Here is a 13,554-nt window from a genome sequence, read left to right as displayed (position 1 = left end):
TGCGGTCCTTAAGTGATATTGATATTCATTATCATATTTATCATAATTTAATGAGTTTAAATTTCAAAATTCATGTAGTAGATATACAAATTTCAAAATTTAAACTCATCCAATGGTAATACGTAAGATCATTATTACCATTTGAGAGGGTAGTGAGTAAAAATACATCATACTTTTGCGTTTGAACTTTTTTACACTTTATCAAATACCACTTGTCATTTTGTACACATAAAATAAGACCTCAATGATTTTATCATTGTTAAAAAAAATGACACCTCACGTCTGGTAAAGGAAAAAGGGCCAAATTTAAAGGTTGATTGTATTAAAAATATGAGACAGCAGATAGTCTACGAAGAGTTAATTTTGGAAGAATCTCTTTAGCATTTTTAACAGGAAATACATAACCTAATACGGATCGTTTTGCTGAAGGCCAGTCTAAGTAATTATCGCCAGTTGGTTCACTGCCTGCCAAGAGATTCAAAAGAATATTCCGTATCTTAGTCTGTGCAACCAAGAACAAGAAGGCCACAACACAAACTGCGCCTTTGTCCTTCCCCACCTCTTTCCCGCGGCTGAGGATAAAAGCAGAGAGACGGACGGCCACCACAATCCACCCCATATTTACGAAAAAACCAACCCACATGGCATTGGCTCTAAACAGCATAATCCCCCACACCACAGCTTTAAGCCTAAGCACTTCTCTGCCCTCTCCCAAAATGCCCTCCAGCCCCCAATTTCAACAGCCTCACAACCGCCGCCAAAGCGGTCCGATTGTCCAGAGCGCCGCCTCTTCCTCCCCCAACACCGCCGTCTCAGATGTTAAGCCGCAGCTCCAGGAGGAGGACCACAGCAATGGCTTCAATCCCACTTCCACGTTTGCTCCTGGTGAGTATTTTAAGCGCTTTTGCCAAAAATCTGCTTATTTAGTTCTGGATTTCTTTGGGTTCTGTTGAATCATCTGATTGTTATTGTAGCATAAAAAAAGTTCGCATCTTTGCATGTTATTAAGTATTTTCAGCCTAGCAATGTAGAGTTGGATAAGAGATTTGGTGTGTAAAATTCCGTTCTTTGGATTAGGGTTGCATAGCAGACGATTGGAAGAGGATAAATGGGAAATTGAGTAATGAAATGTATAACTTTTCTGATTAATTTCCAAAGAAACTGCAATCTGCCAATCTAAAAAAGTCAGTTATTTAATACCCGGTTTCATTTATAGTAGAGAAGGCACCGGGTAAGAGATATGATGGATAAGTTTCCATTCGTTATGTTAACTATTTGAAGTGTAGAATCTAAAAGTTAATATATTTAAGGTACACTATAATTCAATTTCTCTTTATCTATTTCTTTTACGTGTTCAAGCATGGTCCGAATTTGCCAGAAATGTGTCCGGTGAATGGGATGGCCATGGAGCGGACTTCACAAAGGAAGGGTACCCAATAGAACTTCCCGAGAATGTAGTGCCTGAAGCTTACAGGGAGTGGGAGGTTAAGGTTTTCGATTGGCAGACTCAATGCCCCACTCTTGCTAACCCAGATGAGCACATTCTTTTATACAAGAATATAGAGCTACTTCCGACTGTTGGATGTGAAGCTGATGCTGCTACTCGATATAGAGTCTTTGAGAAGAATGTTGGTGGTCTGAGTAACGAAGTTTTTGCCTTTGCATATCAGTCTAGCGGATGTTATGTGTCTGTCTTGCCAATTCAGGATAAGGGTACATATAAGTTACAGGAGTTGGAGTATTGCTTGATCAATCCTCAAGATAAAGAGTCTCGGGTGAGAATAATTCAGGTCATCCGCATAGAGAATGAGAAGATGATGCTGCAGAATATTAGAGTTTACTGTGAGAATTGGTATGGGCCATTCAGAAATGGGGATCAGTTAGGTGGATGTGCTATCTGTGATTCTGCTTTTGCTTGTACGGCTGCACTGGAAGCTTCAGAAGTTGTTGGAACTTGGCGGGGTCTCAGTGCTGTTGCCAATTTCCGTGGTACTCAAAATGTGAGTTGATCCTCCCCCTTTTGGTTATGTGTGTATATTTGTATGATATGCTTAACCTAAGCAAAAATGCTTGAATATCTTTTAAGTCTGCTGAAGCGGTTCAAAACATTCTTTTGTTTGGTTAAAAGTTAGGCACTTTGCTCACTCCGTACATTCACCTCATTTGTTGTTTTTGTCACTGTGGGCATCACAAAACATCGACATATTTCTTTCATTGAATCTTCATTGATCATTTTGTGTCACTCTTTAATATCTTTTCTTTGATATTTTCTGAAGTTATGGCCTCCTATCCATTGATTTGGTAGATAGTCATTTATTTGTCAGATTTTTTGTAACTCCCTGGTCTAATTAGTATATAATGTGAACTTGATGAACAGAATGTTTTTCAAGAACTTTTAGTCAACGGTGAGCAGAGCTCCATGAGAGATGAAAGTGGTCTCGTATTGCTTCCCAAGCGGCTGTGGTGTTCCGTAAAAGAAAGTAAAGATGGTGATACTTGCAGCGAGGTAGGATGGCTGTTAGATCATGGACGTGCCATCACATCAAGATGCACATTCTCAAGCACAGCAACGCCACAGGCAAGTTAGCATGTATAGACTCGTTTATTATTGGTTTTCAATGTTTGGTGCAGCATGTCAGCATCCAATGACGAGAACAAACCAGCTAAGGATTCTGTCCCAACATATTTGACTTGATCATCGTAAATAGGTTCTGAGAGATGGTTCATCTATTCATCTTTGGATATTACTTCCATATTTATAGCTTCCCTGGTGAAATTCATCCGTTTCAATAGAATTATTTTGCTCCGAATAAGTTTTTGTCTTCATATCCTTTTTGTTTTTGAGTTTAGTCACGTAAGTCAATCTGCAATTCTGAACATTCAGTGTCTCGCGTACAGTGTAGACATGCTTATTTTGACATCATTCATCATCTTCTTTTACAGGAAATCTCAGTAGCGAATGAAACTGCAGTTTTGAAGGGCACATAGACATTTTGGATTAACTCAAATTCGCAATATGCAAACACAGATATAGGACTCATGAAATGTATCTAAAGTTTTTCTCTTCCTGTTTTTTTTTTTTTTTTTTTTTTTTTTTTCTTGTGGGGGTGGGGTGGGGGGGGGGGGGATATTTTTGATTTAATGTATAGCAATAAAGGCATCCACATGAATGTAGAAAACTTGTGTCATTTTTTTTCAAATTCATAGTATACAACATGCTTTGAAATCTTTGTACAAATGATTTCCAAGCTTATTTACAAACAAGATGGTAGGTTTGATTAGATATGAAGTAAACAAAACATACAAGGTTCCTTAAATATGGACGTTTAGGGTGTGTTTGTTTCCCTTCACTAGCCCTCGTTGGACTGGACTAGACTAATAGTTAGTCCAGTCCCATGTTTGTTACTTCACGAGACTAGCTTTAGTGGGAGTAATCCGGACTCTCCTCGACTAAGGACCATGCTAGACCGTCATAGCGAGAGACGTCGCAAACCATAGGACTAGCTAATCCCTTTGATCGCTCTCTGCTCGTGTCCTCTACTCTCCTCTCTGCTTGTGTTCTCTCCCTCTCTCCTCGTCGCCAACCCTGAATCATGAACAAAGACCTCGATTCGAGATGGGAACCGGAATCGGAATCAGAATCGAACTTTTGCAGTGATTTGCCACACTTTTCAGTCCCCAGAGGGTTCAGTTTGCGATCACCCTTGAGTTTTGATCGAGGAATTTGTATTGGGTAGGTAGATTTGGGGTTTTACAATTAGCTAATCAAAATATCGAATTTGAAATTACTGAAATTCTGGGAATATTGGGGATTTGTTCTAATTCATTGCTCTGAAATGTAGGGTTTTGGGGTTTTGCAGTTGCAGGAGGAGAAGATGAAAGTCAACATCTTGCGTATTATGTTATCCTGTTCTTTCTTTCAAACTACTCTAGTTTATATACCATTTGCAACTAGCTCATGTAATTTTCTATACCTTTTATTCCAAGATATTAACTTTGTTGCATTTAATCATATGGTAGACTGAATTTTGGCTTGATAGTTTCAAATTCCTATGATTTTGATTTTGTTCTTTCTTTCAAATTTACTAGTTTATACCATTTAGAAATAGCTTTTGTAATGCTCTTTTCTTTCCCGTCTTCAAACTGTTGCATCTAATCGTGGTGGAATGAATTTCAGCTTGACGGTATTGAATTTCTATGATTTGTCATCCTCTGGAACTATGAATAGTTAATGAGCTGTAGAGTTTTGCTACCTTAATTGTAGTCTAATGTTACGAATGGCGATCACAAGATCAGCTCTTATGTTAGTCACGAATCTCTAGCATATGCTCACCCTGTTTATGATTTGGTGCGATTATCTTTTTAACAACAATCGTCATAATTTGACAATCCCATTTGCTCGGTGATCTTGTTTTAACTTGAAACATCTTTGATGGGAAATGGACGTATTATGCATTTTATCGTAACTGTTTTCTCTTGACCCTTCTCTCTTTGCGAATATCTGCTGCGGATTTTAAACAGAGTATGTTTTTTTTACCTCTTTTCTATCTCTTATGCTCATTAATCAATTGGAAATAATCAATTGCTGCATGTGTGAATGTGTCAAGTGTAAATTTGATGTGCCCTTTTTTTTCTGGGATATGTTTTATTTCATCTACTTTGGAGCTCTAACTCTTATCCCTTTGGACCTGCAGGTGGCATGCTGTCGCTTCATGGACATGGGATGCACAAGACGAAACATGTGGGATTTGTAGGATGGCATTTGATGGTTGTTGTCCCGATTGTAAACTCCCTGGGGATGATTGCCTGCTAAGTAAGTCGCTGGAAATTTGATGTTACCCATTTGTTTTCAATTTATCTACTATTTTTCCCGATTGTCCCGATTGTAAACTCCATGGGATGCACAAGACGAAACATGCTACCCATTTGTTTTCAATTTATCTGCTATTTTTCCTTTTGTGAATTGATTGATAAGTTTTTGTATGTTGAAGTGATTTTTTTCTTCATTCCCTGCTTTAGTTTTGCTAGAAATTTGATGTTATCATATTTTGGGATGGGTTAATTGGTATCTTGTGGGTAAGTTTGTGAAGAAGGATTTGTGTGCATCTAAACTGTTTGATGAAATAGCTAAGAGAAAAAGTGAGGACGCTGCAGGAAACCTCTTCGATTGAATGACCCCTCTTTTTCATAACATGGTTGTATGCTCTCAGTTTTGCATAATTAGATGTGTATGAAATGATTATTCTGTATGCTCTCAGTTTTATTCTGAGATAACTTATTGTCGTGATCAGATGCATAATTACAGAATTATTCTGAGATAACTTATTGTCGTGATCAGATGTGTATGAAATGATTGTTGAATTTCAATGACCCTGAAAATTATGTGCTTGTTGTATTAGGATTTTGAGAAACTAGACTTTAATGAAGCTCATAGCCTTAGCTCAAAGGGTATTGGACTAGTTAGGGAATTGAGTAGAACGAGGTTCAAATCTTATTGTAAATAAAACGAGTTCTGTTTCTGCGGGGTTCAGATTTGGGTGGTTCGATGGAAGGCTTTCCTTTTGTTTATATATTCCAGTTGTGCACGAATGCCACATATGTGAGCTGTAACTTTTTTTTTTTATCGGTTTGTTGCAGTGAGTACTCCATGCAGCTCAATGCTTCTCATGTTAAAGTTCTTCAGTCTCAAAATGATATGGTTAACTCCACGAAGGAGGCAGCATCCAAGGAGCTTCTGAATGTGGGCCAAGTAAAATGATAATTAGGTGTCCCATGAGAAAAGTAAAATGATCATTCAAATTTTGATTAGAAAAGTAATATTAAGGACAAAGAATTGCGTGCCCCAGCATGGGATGCTCTTGTCTATTTCCTATCAAGTCCACAATTTGATGCTAAATTAATTAGTTGTTTGTCTGTATATGTACTTTGCAATGACTCTGCAATGGCACTAGTCTGATGCTCTGGGTTCAGTTGTTTGTTTTGGCTCAGTTGTTTTTTTTTGTTTAGTTTAGTTATTTAGTTACTTGTGACATATCAATGATGATCATCTGTGCAATTTAGGATTGAGAATGCAATCATGCACATGAATATAAGCACGCAAAGATTATATCACGCACAATTGCTTTGTAATTTTGGGTAAGATTGTATTCAGCCACCATTGACCACTGATTTTAAAAACTGAGACCAAGTAATTTTGCATCTTCGTATCTTTGTGGAAAGCTTACTTCTTGTATTGACAGTACCCTTTTAACTTACCACCCATTGACCAGTTAGTCTGATTGTAACTTTTTAATTTGCAGGAGGCCGGATTATTGCATTAGGATTTCACCATTCCAGAACTTGCTGTTTCTCTGATTTGCATATTGATTCGTGACAAAGCCTTATGGCTTGAGTTTTGCCCTGTGAGCAGGTTCTGCCTCATCAAACTCCATCCCCTAATTGTTTCAAACAGGAAGCATAGATCGAAAAAGATTGCTGTTATTCGGGAGTAGGAACTCATCATTACTATAGGAAATTAGGTTACAAGCTTGAAAGCCTTACATGGTGAAAATTTTTGTATGACGAGATTAAAAAAAAAAAGGTTTTCATGCAATTTTGTAACATTATCCTAAACAAGTTGTAACTTCATATTGCATAACCAGTTTATTTGTTTTGAGATTCCAAATACACATTTCTTTTGTGGTATTCATGAGTTCTTTTCTAAATTTGGTATATTTTTTTTTATTGAATCTCATTCATCCAATAATATTAATTTTGATAATATCTTAATAAAAAAATAAATTAAAATAGATTTATTTTCATTATCCTGCCTCTTAGTCTGATATTGTACCAAACGCTTTAATAAGTCAGTCCAGCTTAGTTTAGTCTAAGCCAATCCAACTTAGTCCTAGAAGCTAGTCCAGTCCGAGATAGTCTAGTGCAACAAACGCACCTTTATGGTACTACAGAGTATAGGATAAGGGTGTGCTATTCATACACTCCATTTTACTTCTCACACACTCTTTGATAATTTCTGTTTGTTGATCTTTTTCAATTCATTCGATCCAATGACCGAAAATTAAAAAGGGGTGTGAGAAGTAAAATGGAATCTGTGGATATCACACCCCTATGGGATATTCCTGAATTTTTAATAATTAAATTTTAATTTTTGTTTTTTCAACAAAGATATAACAGTTAAATAACTTTGGATCTCTTATTTTAGAAAACAATATAAAAATTCAGTTAGTATAATTTGTTAATTGGAGGGAGAAGACAAATTCCAGAGACAGACAGGTTCAAAGGAATCCAATCTGGGTCTGTCCATTTGTCGCTATAAATCTTGAAAATTGCATTAAATTCCTCGAATACCTTCACCAAATCAGACAAATTGCACTGTATCATTATTAATATTCTCTAAAATCATCTTAGATAATAGATTCATTGCATCATGAATTCAAGATCATCATCTAGATGCACGTTGTAGGATACCTCTAACTGTATCTTCTCATGAAATAGTATAATAAGTACTGGAGACTACGATGACAGTAAATTTATGTGCTGGGAGCCTGGAGTTATCTACCTTCTTCACCCACACACAAATAAGTTAGAATCTTGAAATAACACTTCCCACCGTCCAAATATTGTTTGATCATACAGCAATACAAAGGGCATCACTAAACAAAATAAAAAAACAACAGAAATCTCCCAACTCTCAAAATGTTACGTCTCCCTATTCGAATCTCTATTTGGTGTTGAGGAATTCAAATTTGCTTCTCAATCTTCTACCACCAAATCTCCTCTTCTTCTGACTTCTCTGTACAACCTGCCAACAGGATATCCCAAGATTAATCGCATAGCGTTAAGCGTAGAGGAAAAAGGCATAGCATCTGTTTGGGACAATATTCTGTACTGAAGTTATCAGTATACATAGATATGCCGGGAAGAATACCTCTACATGATGCTGGCGTGCTTAGTTGGAAGCTAATGAGCTCCTGGTGCATCTCTCATGCTCAAATTTAGACTGTTCCTCATAGTCCGTCTTCCAATTGGCATGTTGCCTTTCACATTGCCCTTTTGCATCATGGCGACAAACTCGCCGTAGTCAATCCTTCCATCCTGCATGCGGGACATAATTGAACCTTTGAGTAAAACCAATAACAAGTCTAAATCTACAAAGACGATTGTACAATACATGATGCTCCATCAAACTATTTTTGGGGATCTAACACATGGCCATAAGAGTCGTAAATATATTTGGTTGCTCATATAAGCTTAACAATATCAAGATGATTCAAGTATTTGAAGAACGATGCAATTCCCTTATGAAATTTTGGCGACTTACATTATCCTGATCAACTTCTTTTATAATATCTTCAAGAAGGACGTCAGTCATGTGATGTTCTGTACAAGCTTGCTGGAGCTCATCAACCGTAATATAACCACTTCCATCCTTATCAAAGTATCGGAAGGCTGCAACCAGATGTTCTTCACGTTCTAGTTTGTTAAGATGAACTGTAGCAGCTATAAATTCCCCATAATCAATTGTTCCACTGTTGTCCACATCAGCCTGGGAAAGAACGAAAAAATGCTTAGCTTTGTGAAACATAAACAAAGTTGAAGATAAATAACCACAAAATTGAGAATTAGACTAGTAGGCAAGCCAGCTACAGATGATTCTGTTTGGAAACAAGCATCTTACCGCATCCATAAGATCGCGTATCTCTGTATCCTTCATGGTAGAGCCGTATCTCCGCAAACCAGCTTTAAGTTCGTCAAATGTTATTGCACCACTATTATCAGTATCCATAGCCTGAAACATCTCTCTTAGTCCAGCAATCTCCTCCTCAGATAGGCTTTCAGCTATTACCTGACATAACATAAAGCCAAAAAAACCTTAAGCATAAGTTGTAGCATTCTAGTTAAGGGGCATGCCAAAAGTCAACGTCACGTATAAATTTTTCTTTACAAGAAAATACTAAATCTGATAGAAATGCCAAACAAGGTGTTCCAGTCTCCCATGCACTTACCCGTAAAGCCATCTTCTTTAACTTGTTCATAGCAGAAAACGTTTTGAGACGAGAAAGTACAGCTGGATCTAGTGCTCTATCAGGAGCAACCCCATTTTCGCAAATCCAAGGGTGACCTAAAAATGAAAATTCATCACTTAAAAGCAAAAAGTGTGCAACATATACTGGACAATTATTGTTAATTCCACTTCAACAGAATCTTTCTGGTTGTTCATTTCCTAAAATTTGAGAACCCTCACATTGAAAAGGAAATTTAAGAAATTGGTGTGACTTGAAAACGAAGCAAAATTTCCCACACCATACACTTCAAATGGATAAAATCAAGGCAGACTTTGAAAGTTTATTTCTTTATGGAAAATTTCGCTACAGAAAAAGTAGCCGTTTCTCTTAAACATTGAATGTGCCAAATTCAAATTCAGAAATAAACTCAAAAGGGCTTGAGCTTAGACAACCATGTTTTGGTGTCCCAGCTGCTTAACAAAATTCGGGGCATAATTTATCAACAAATGTTGTGCACGTAGTAGTAATGACATGATCCATCCAAAGAAAAGAAACGGAGAACCATTAACAAATAAGCTACCTATTTCTGGTCGCACTAAATCGTGCGCAATAGTGTACTAAAATAACTTAAACTGCTAAGAGAGGTTAAACATACATAGCACTTCATGTGCAGTTAAGCGGTCTGAAGGCCTAGAACATAGCATCTTCCGGATTAGGTCTTTTGCACTTTCAGATATTAAAGGCCATGGCTCTGATTCAAAGTCTATATATCCCTTCAAGACCGCATCAAATATCCCCTGCTGGGTTTCTGTATACCAATCACCAAACAGGTAAAACTATTCAGTAGCAGAAAACATGGAGTAATCTCTGTTTCATTAAAATAAGAAGCCACCATTACCTGCCCAAAATGGTGGCACACCACTGAGCAGAATATACAGTATAACTCCTGCAGTCCACACGTCTGCTTCTGGTCCATAATGCTTGAGGAGTACCTCGGGAGCAACATAATATGGGCTTCCAACCACATCAGTGAAAACTTGACCTGGAAAGGACGTAATAGTGTTAAACAAACATTGGTTTCTAAATGACAAGGAGGACATTACATGCATTTCAGTTCAATAATTGTATAGGGGCAGTAGCAATAAACAAGAATAAATGAAATTTTATTACTATATACAGGCAACGCAAGTCCAGCTACTAAAATCCACGTGAACACGATATAAGATATGCCATATTACTATTTGATCAATATTAAGTGAAGTAAACTCACATCATAGCTAAAATCAACAAAACGAAATGAAATTATTTTTGTTTGTTTACCTGGTTTGAAGAAAACTGAGAGTCCAAAATCAATGGCCTTGAGAGAAAAATCATTGTCCTTGTTAACCAACAAGAAGTTTTCAGGTTTCAGATCTCTATGCATGACACCAAGTGAATGGCAAGCTTCAACAACACCAACAATAATCCGTGTCAACTCAGCTGCCTTTCTCTCACTGTAATGTCCCCTCTGGATAATGCGATCAAACAACTCACCCCCGCCACAAAGCTCCATTACAATGTGAACATACAGTGAATCCTCATAAGCACCCTTGATTGTCACAATATTCTTGTGACCAGCTAAATGGTGCATTATCTGAATCTCCCTCCTAACATCATCCACATCCTCCTTCGAGATCAACTTCCTCTTGGAGATAGACTTACACGCATACTGACTGCCAGTAGCAATCTCAGTGCATAAATACGTAGTCCCAAATTGTCCCTGTCCTAATTTATGACCCAACATGTAAAGATCACGAATGTTGGCGGTCTGGTGACCCAACACATAATAACTTTGGTTATCAGCACTTCTCCTCATGATGTTATCTTTGCTGGGACTAATGAGGGGTGGATTACTATTGTTGGTTTTGGGTTTGGGGCTGTCTTTGGAGAATTCTTGCTGACCGCGGTGCTGCGATTTCAAACTGGACGAGGAGTGATCAGAATTGGTATGGTCAGACGACGTGTTGCGCTTGGAAATGGAAGCAGATTGCTCTTCGGGCTGGTTGGAGCCCTGAAAATATTTCCCTCTGAAAGATCCACGGCATGTGTTGCCCATGAAACAATTACAAATCCCCTCAGGACTTCTTAACAGACTTTCCCTCACCCAATTGATTTCTCATCAATTCACACTGTCCACCATGCAAAAAGTGCATAAAACAATCAACAATCATGGCTGAAACAAAAAACCAAATCCAAGAAAATCACACCATCATAATATGCAGATCAGAAACATGGGCCCCACAGATTCGTATGAATCTATAATCACAAACCCAGAAAGCAAGCAAAGTATAGAAATTGAAATTTTCATGCACCCAAAGGAAAAACACTTTTCATTTTCTCTACTTTTTCCATCATACAAATCCATAACTCATAAGATTATTGCAAATAAATCAGCAATAGATTAACAACTAACCACAAAGATCAAATCTTTAAGCACAAACAAAACAACCCATCATCCAGAAAAGCAAAAAACCCAAGATTCAGATACAAAAGGTCAGATTAAAGCAAGAAAGCAGACACATTTTTTAGAGAGAGAAAGAGAAGATGGGGACACTTTACCAGTTGAAAAGACGAAAGGAATGGATGGTCGAACGAATCAAAGCAAAGGGGCAGGAGGAGAAGAAGAAGAAAATGATGCAAACAACTCTCCAAAGCGATAAATTATGTTGATTAGCAAGATTGGATGTTGGTGATCTAAAAAATCAATCAAAAAGCTGTTGGGGGCTTTCCAAAATTATATATTTTTTCGTTATTTTAGGATGGTGCTACTGGGAAACATCGGAGGTGAGTGCTGACCAGCTATTCTAACCTCTCCTCCCCTCTCACTCCTCAGTCTCTCTCTCTCTTCTTTTTTATTTTTTTAATAATTTAATTAAATAAAAAAACCGCATAACAGCTAATTTATAAACGCGTTTTTGCTATTCATATATTTTTATCTGGACAATGTATAGATAGGCGGTTTCGAGGAACTGGGCGGGGGTTAAAAAATGCAAAAATTACCACCTTGATTTACCGGTGGATCCGCTGTGAAAGTGTTGAGTTCCGAGATTATGGGTGGGGGGATTGGTTCCGAGAATGCGAGTGTGATTGGTACGTGGAGAGCACGCGCGGTGAGTGTTGGTCAAGATGTTCGAGCTGGTTTTTCTGGGTAGATAAATCTAGCAGCTAAATACGGACAGCTTTGGTCAGTAGCGGTGTTTCGATTATCTGGACAAATTACACTGTTTTGTTTTTTGTGGGCAGGCAAAACTATAGACCGTTGTTGCTCCAGTTTTTTTTTCGTTGTTCAATGAAAAAAAGGAGAAGTATAGATTGATTGATAATCATGATTTATGAAATGCTCGTTTTCACTGGCGATTTTAGAATTTTTTTTTTTCTTCCGCACTTTTTGAAACATTTTGACAAACTTCTTAACCAGAATATGTTGTTGTTATTGGTCTCGGTTACTCATCTTGCCTTAACTTTTAAAAATATTTTGTCAAACGTCTCGTCCTTATAACAACTATACTTAATCGGGATATGAAATAAGCATTGGTTAAATTGCTTTGCATATAGTAGCTTTACAAATTTCGACTTTGACTATTTAATTGGTTAGTTTCATTTTGTCTCGATCTCGTCACTCTTAACCTGTCGACTCTGAAACTTGAACCCTCTTCATTTCACTTGGTACCTCACCCAAACACTATATTTAAGAACTTTTCATGTTAACACCCATTATGTTGCTTTTTCATATGCTTGAATAAAAGGTATGTTGATAAAAGTTGTACATACAATTTCAATTACAGATTCCTATATCAATCTATATATAGATTAAAAATAGATAGTTTTAACGAAAAACCCACGGTACTATTCACTTTAATGAAAAACCACATTTTTACACTAAAAAGTCAATCCTGGTGCTATTCACTTTACCCTTTATTTTATTCTTATCATTAAAACTCAAAGTTTTCAAGCTATTTTCATTAGTTTTCCATTATAAATATGATGAAGTTTTATATATGAAAGGGTGGTCAACTAAAGGGATTTTTGAACTTTAATCCTTCAAGAAGATTAAAATTAAAAAAAAAACCTGGTGTTAGATTGAATATTGATTTTAGTCCCTAATGTGTCCTTAATTCAAAATAATTAATGTGCATTTTATTTAATGTCTCCCATTAAATATTTAAATTTATTAATACACAAATTTTAATTTATTTTTTTTTACCAAAAAAAAGTTTTTTAATTTATTAATTTTATTTAACATTCTTCAAACTTGAAAGACTCAATTAATGTATCTAAATGTTAGTACCGAAATATATCATATTGAACTAATATATTTAAATGCTAGTACCGAAATGTATGTACCTAAATATGTGCACTAAAATGTATTAATATTAAATTAATATACCTAAATGTGTGTACCGAAATGTATGCACCGAAATGTTAGTACCGAAAATGTATTATATTGAATTAATGTACTTAAATGTTTGTATCGAAATGCATGTACCTAAATGTATGCGCCGAAATATAT

At 36.7% G+C, this 13,554-nt stretch overlaps 2 protein-coding genes across 9 annotated transcripts; one reads left to right on the top strand and one right to left on the bottom strand.

Moving 5' to 3' along the window:
- Positions 1-503: 503 nt before the first annotated feature.
- LOC103933534 lies at positions 504-6,684 on the top strand. Of its 6 annotated transcripts, none has more exons than XM_048565863.1 (7): positions 505-885; positions 1,360-2,000; positions 2,378-2,578; positions 2,944-3,046; positions 3,843-3,894; positions 4,695-4,813; positions 5,638-6,684. In XM_048565863.1, exons 1-4 carry the CDS (start codon positions 642-644, stop codon positions 2,986-2,988), a joined length of 1,131 nt encoding a protein of 376 aa, XP_048421820.1. In that variant the 5' UTR covers positions 505-641; the 3' UTR covers positions 2,989-3,046; positions 3,843-3,894; positions 4,695-4,813; positions 5,638-6,684. The 6 variants fall into 6 exon arrangements, with proteins under 6 accessions (XP_048421815.1, XP_048421812.1, XP_048421808.1 ...); XM_048565866.1 differs by having other exon boundaries at positions 3,843-3,960; XM_048565858.1 differs by lacking the exons at positions 2,944-3,046; positions 3,843-3,894 and having other exon boundaries at positions 504-885; positions 5,638-5,740; positions 6,300-6,684.
- An 894-nt stretch (positions 6,685-7,578) lies between these two features.
- LOC103926704 (calcium-dependent protein kinase 26) lies at positions 7,579-11,894 on the bottom strand. 3 transcript variants are annotated; one of them, XM_048565832.1, is made up of 9 exons: positions 11,604-11,894; positions 10,326-11,217; positions 9,904-10,047; positions 9,661-9,813; positions 9,006-9,121; positions 8,678-8,845; positions 8,321-8,545; positions 7,928-8,094; positions 7,579-7,801 (listed from the first exon to the last, which is right to left on the bottom strand). In XM_048565832.1, the coding sequence occupies exons 2-8, from the start codon at positions 11,098-11,100 to the stop codon at positions 7,960-7,962; spliced, it is 1,716 nt and encodes a 571-aa protein (XP_048421789.1). In that variant the 5' UTR covers positions 11,101-11,217; positions 11,604-11,894; the 3' UTR covers positions 7,579-7,801; positions 7,928-7,959. The 3 variants fall into 3 exon arrangements, with proteins under 3 accessions (XP_048421789.1, XP_048421784.1, XP_048421796.1); XM_048565827.1 differs by having other exon boundaries at positions 10,326-11,173; positions 11,604-11,893; XM_048565839.1 differs by lacking the exon at positions 11,604-11,894 and adding an exon at positions 11,458-11,479 and having other exon boundaries at positions 10,326-11,173.
- Positions 11,895-13,554: the final 1,660 nt, after the last annotated feature.

This window comes from the organism of the source record quoted next, unplaced genomic scaffold, assembly GCF_019419815.1.
Source record: "Pyrus x bretschneideri cultivar Hongxiangsu unplaced genomic scaffold, Pyrus_bretschneideri_v1 Contig10, whole genome shotgun sequence".
Lineage (NCBI taxonomy): Eukaryota > Viridiplantae > Streptophyta > Magnoliopsida > Rosales > Rosaceae > Pyrus > Pyrus x bretschneideri.
The sequence above is the reverse complement of the archived record's forward strand: the minus strand, read 5'-3'. Positions and strand labels throughout refer to the sequence as shown.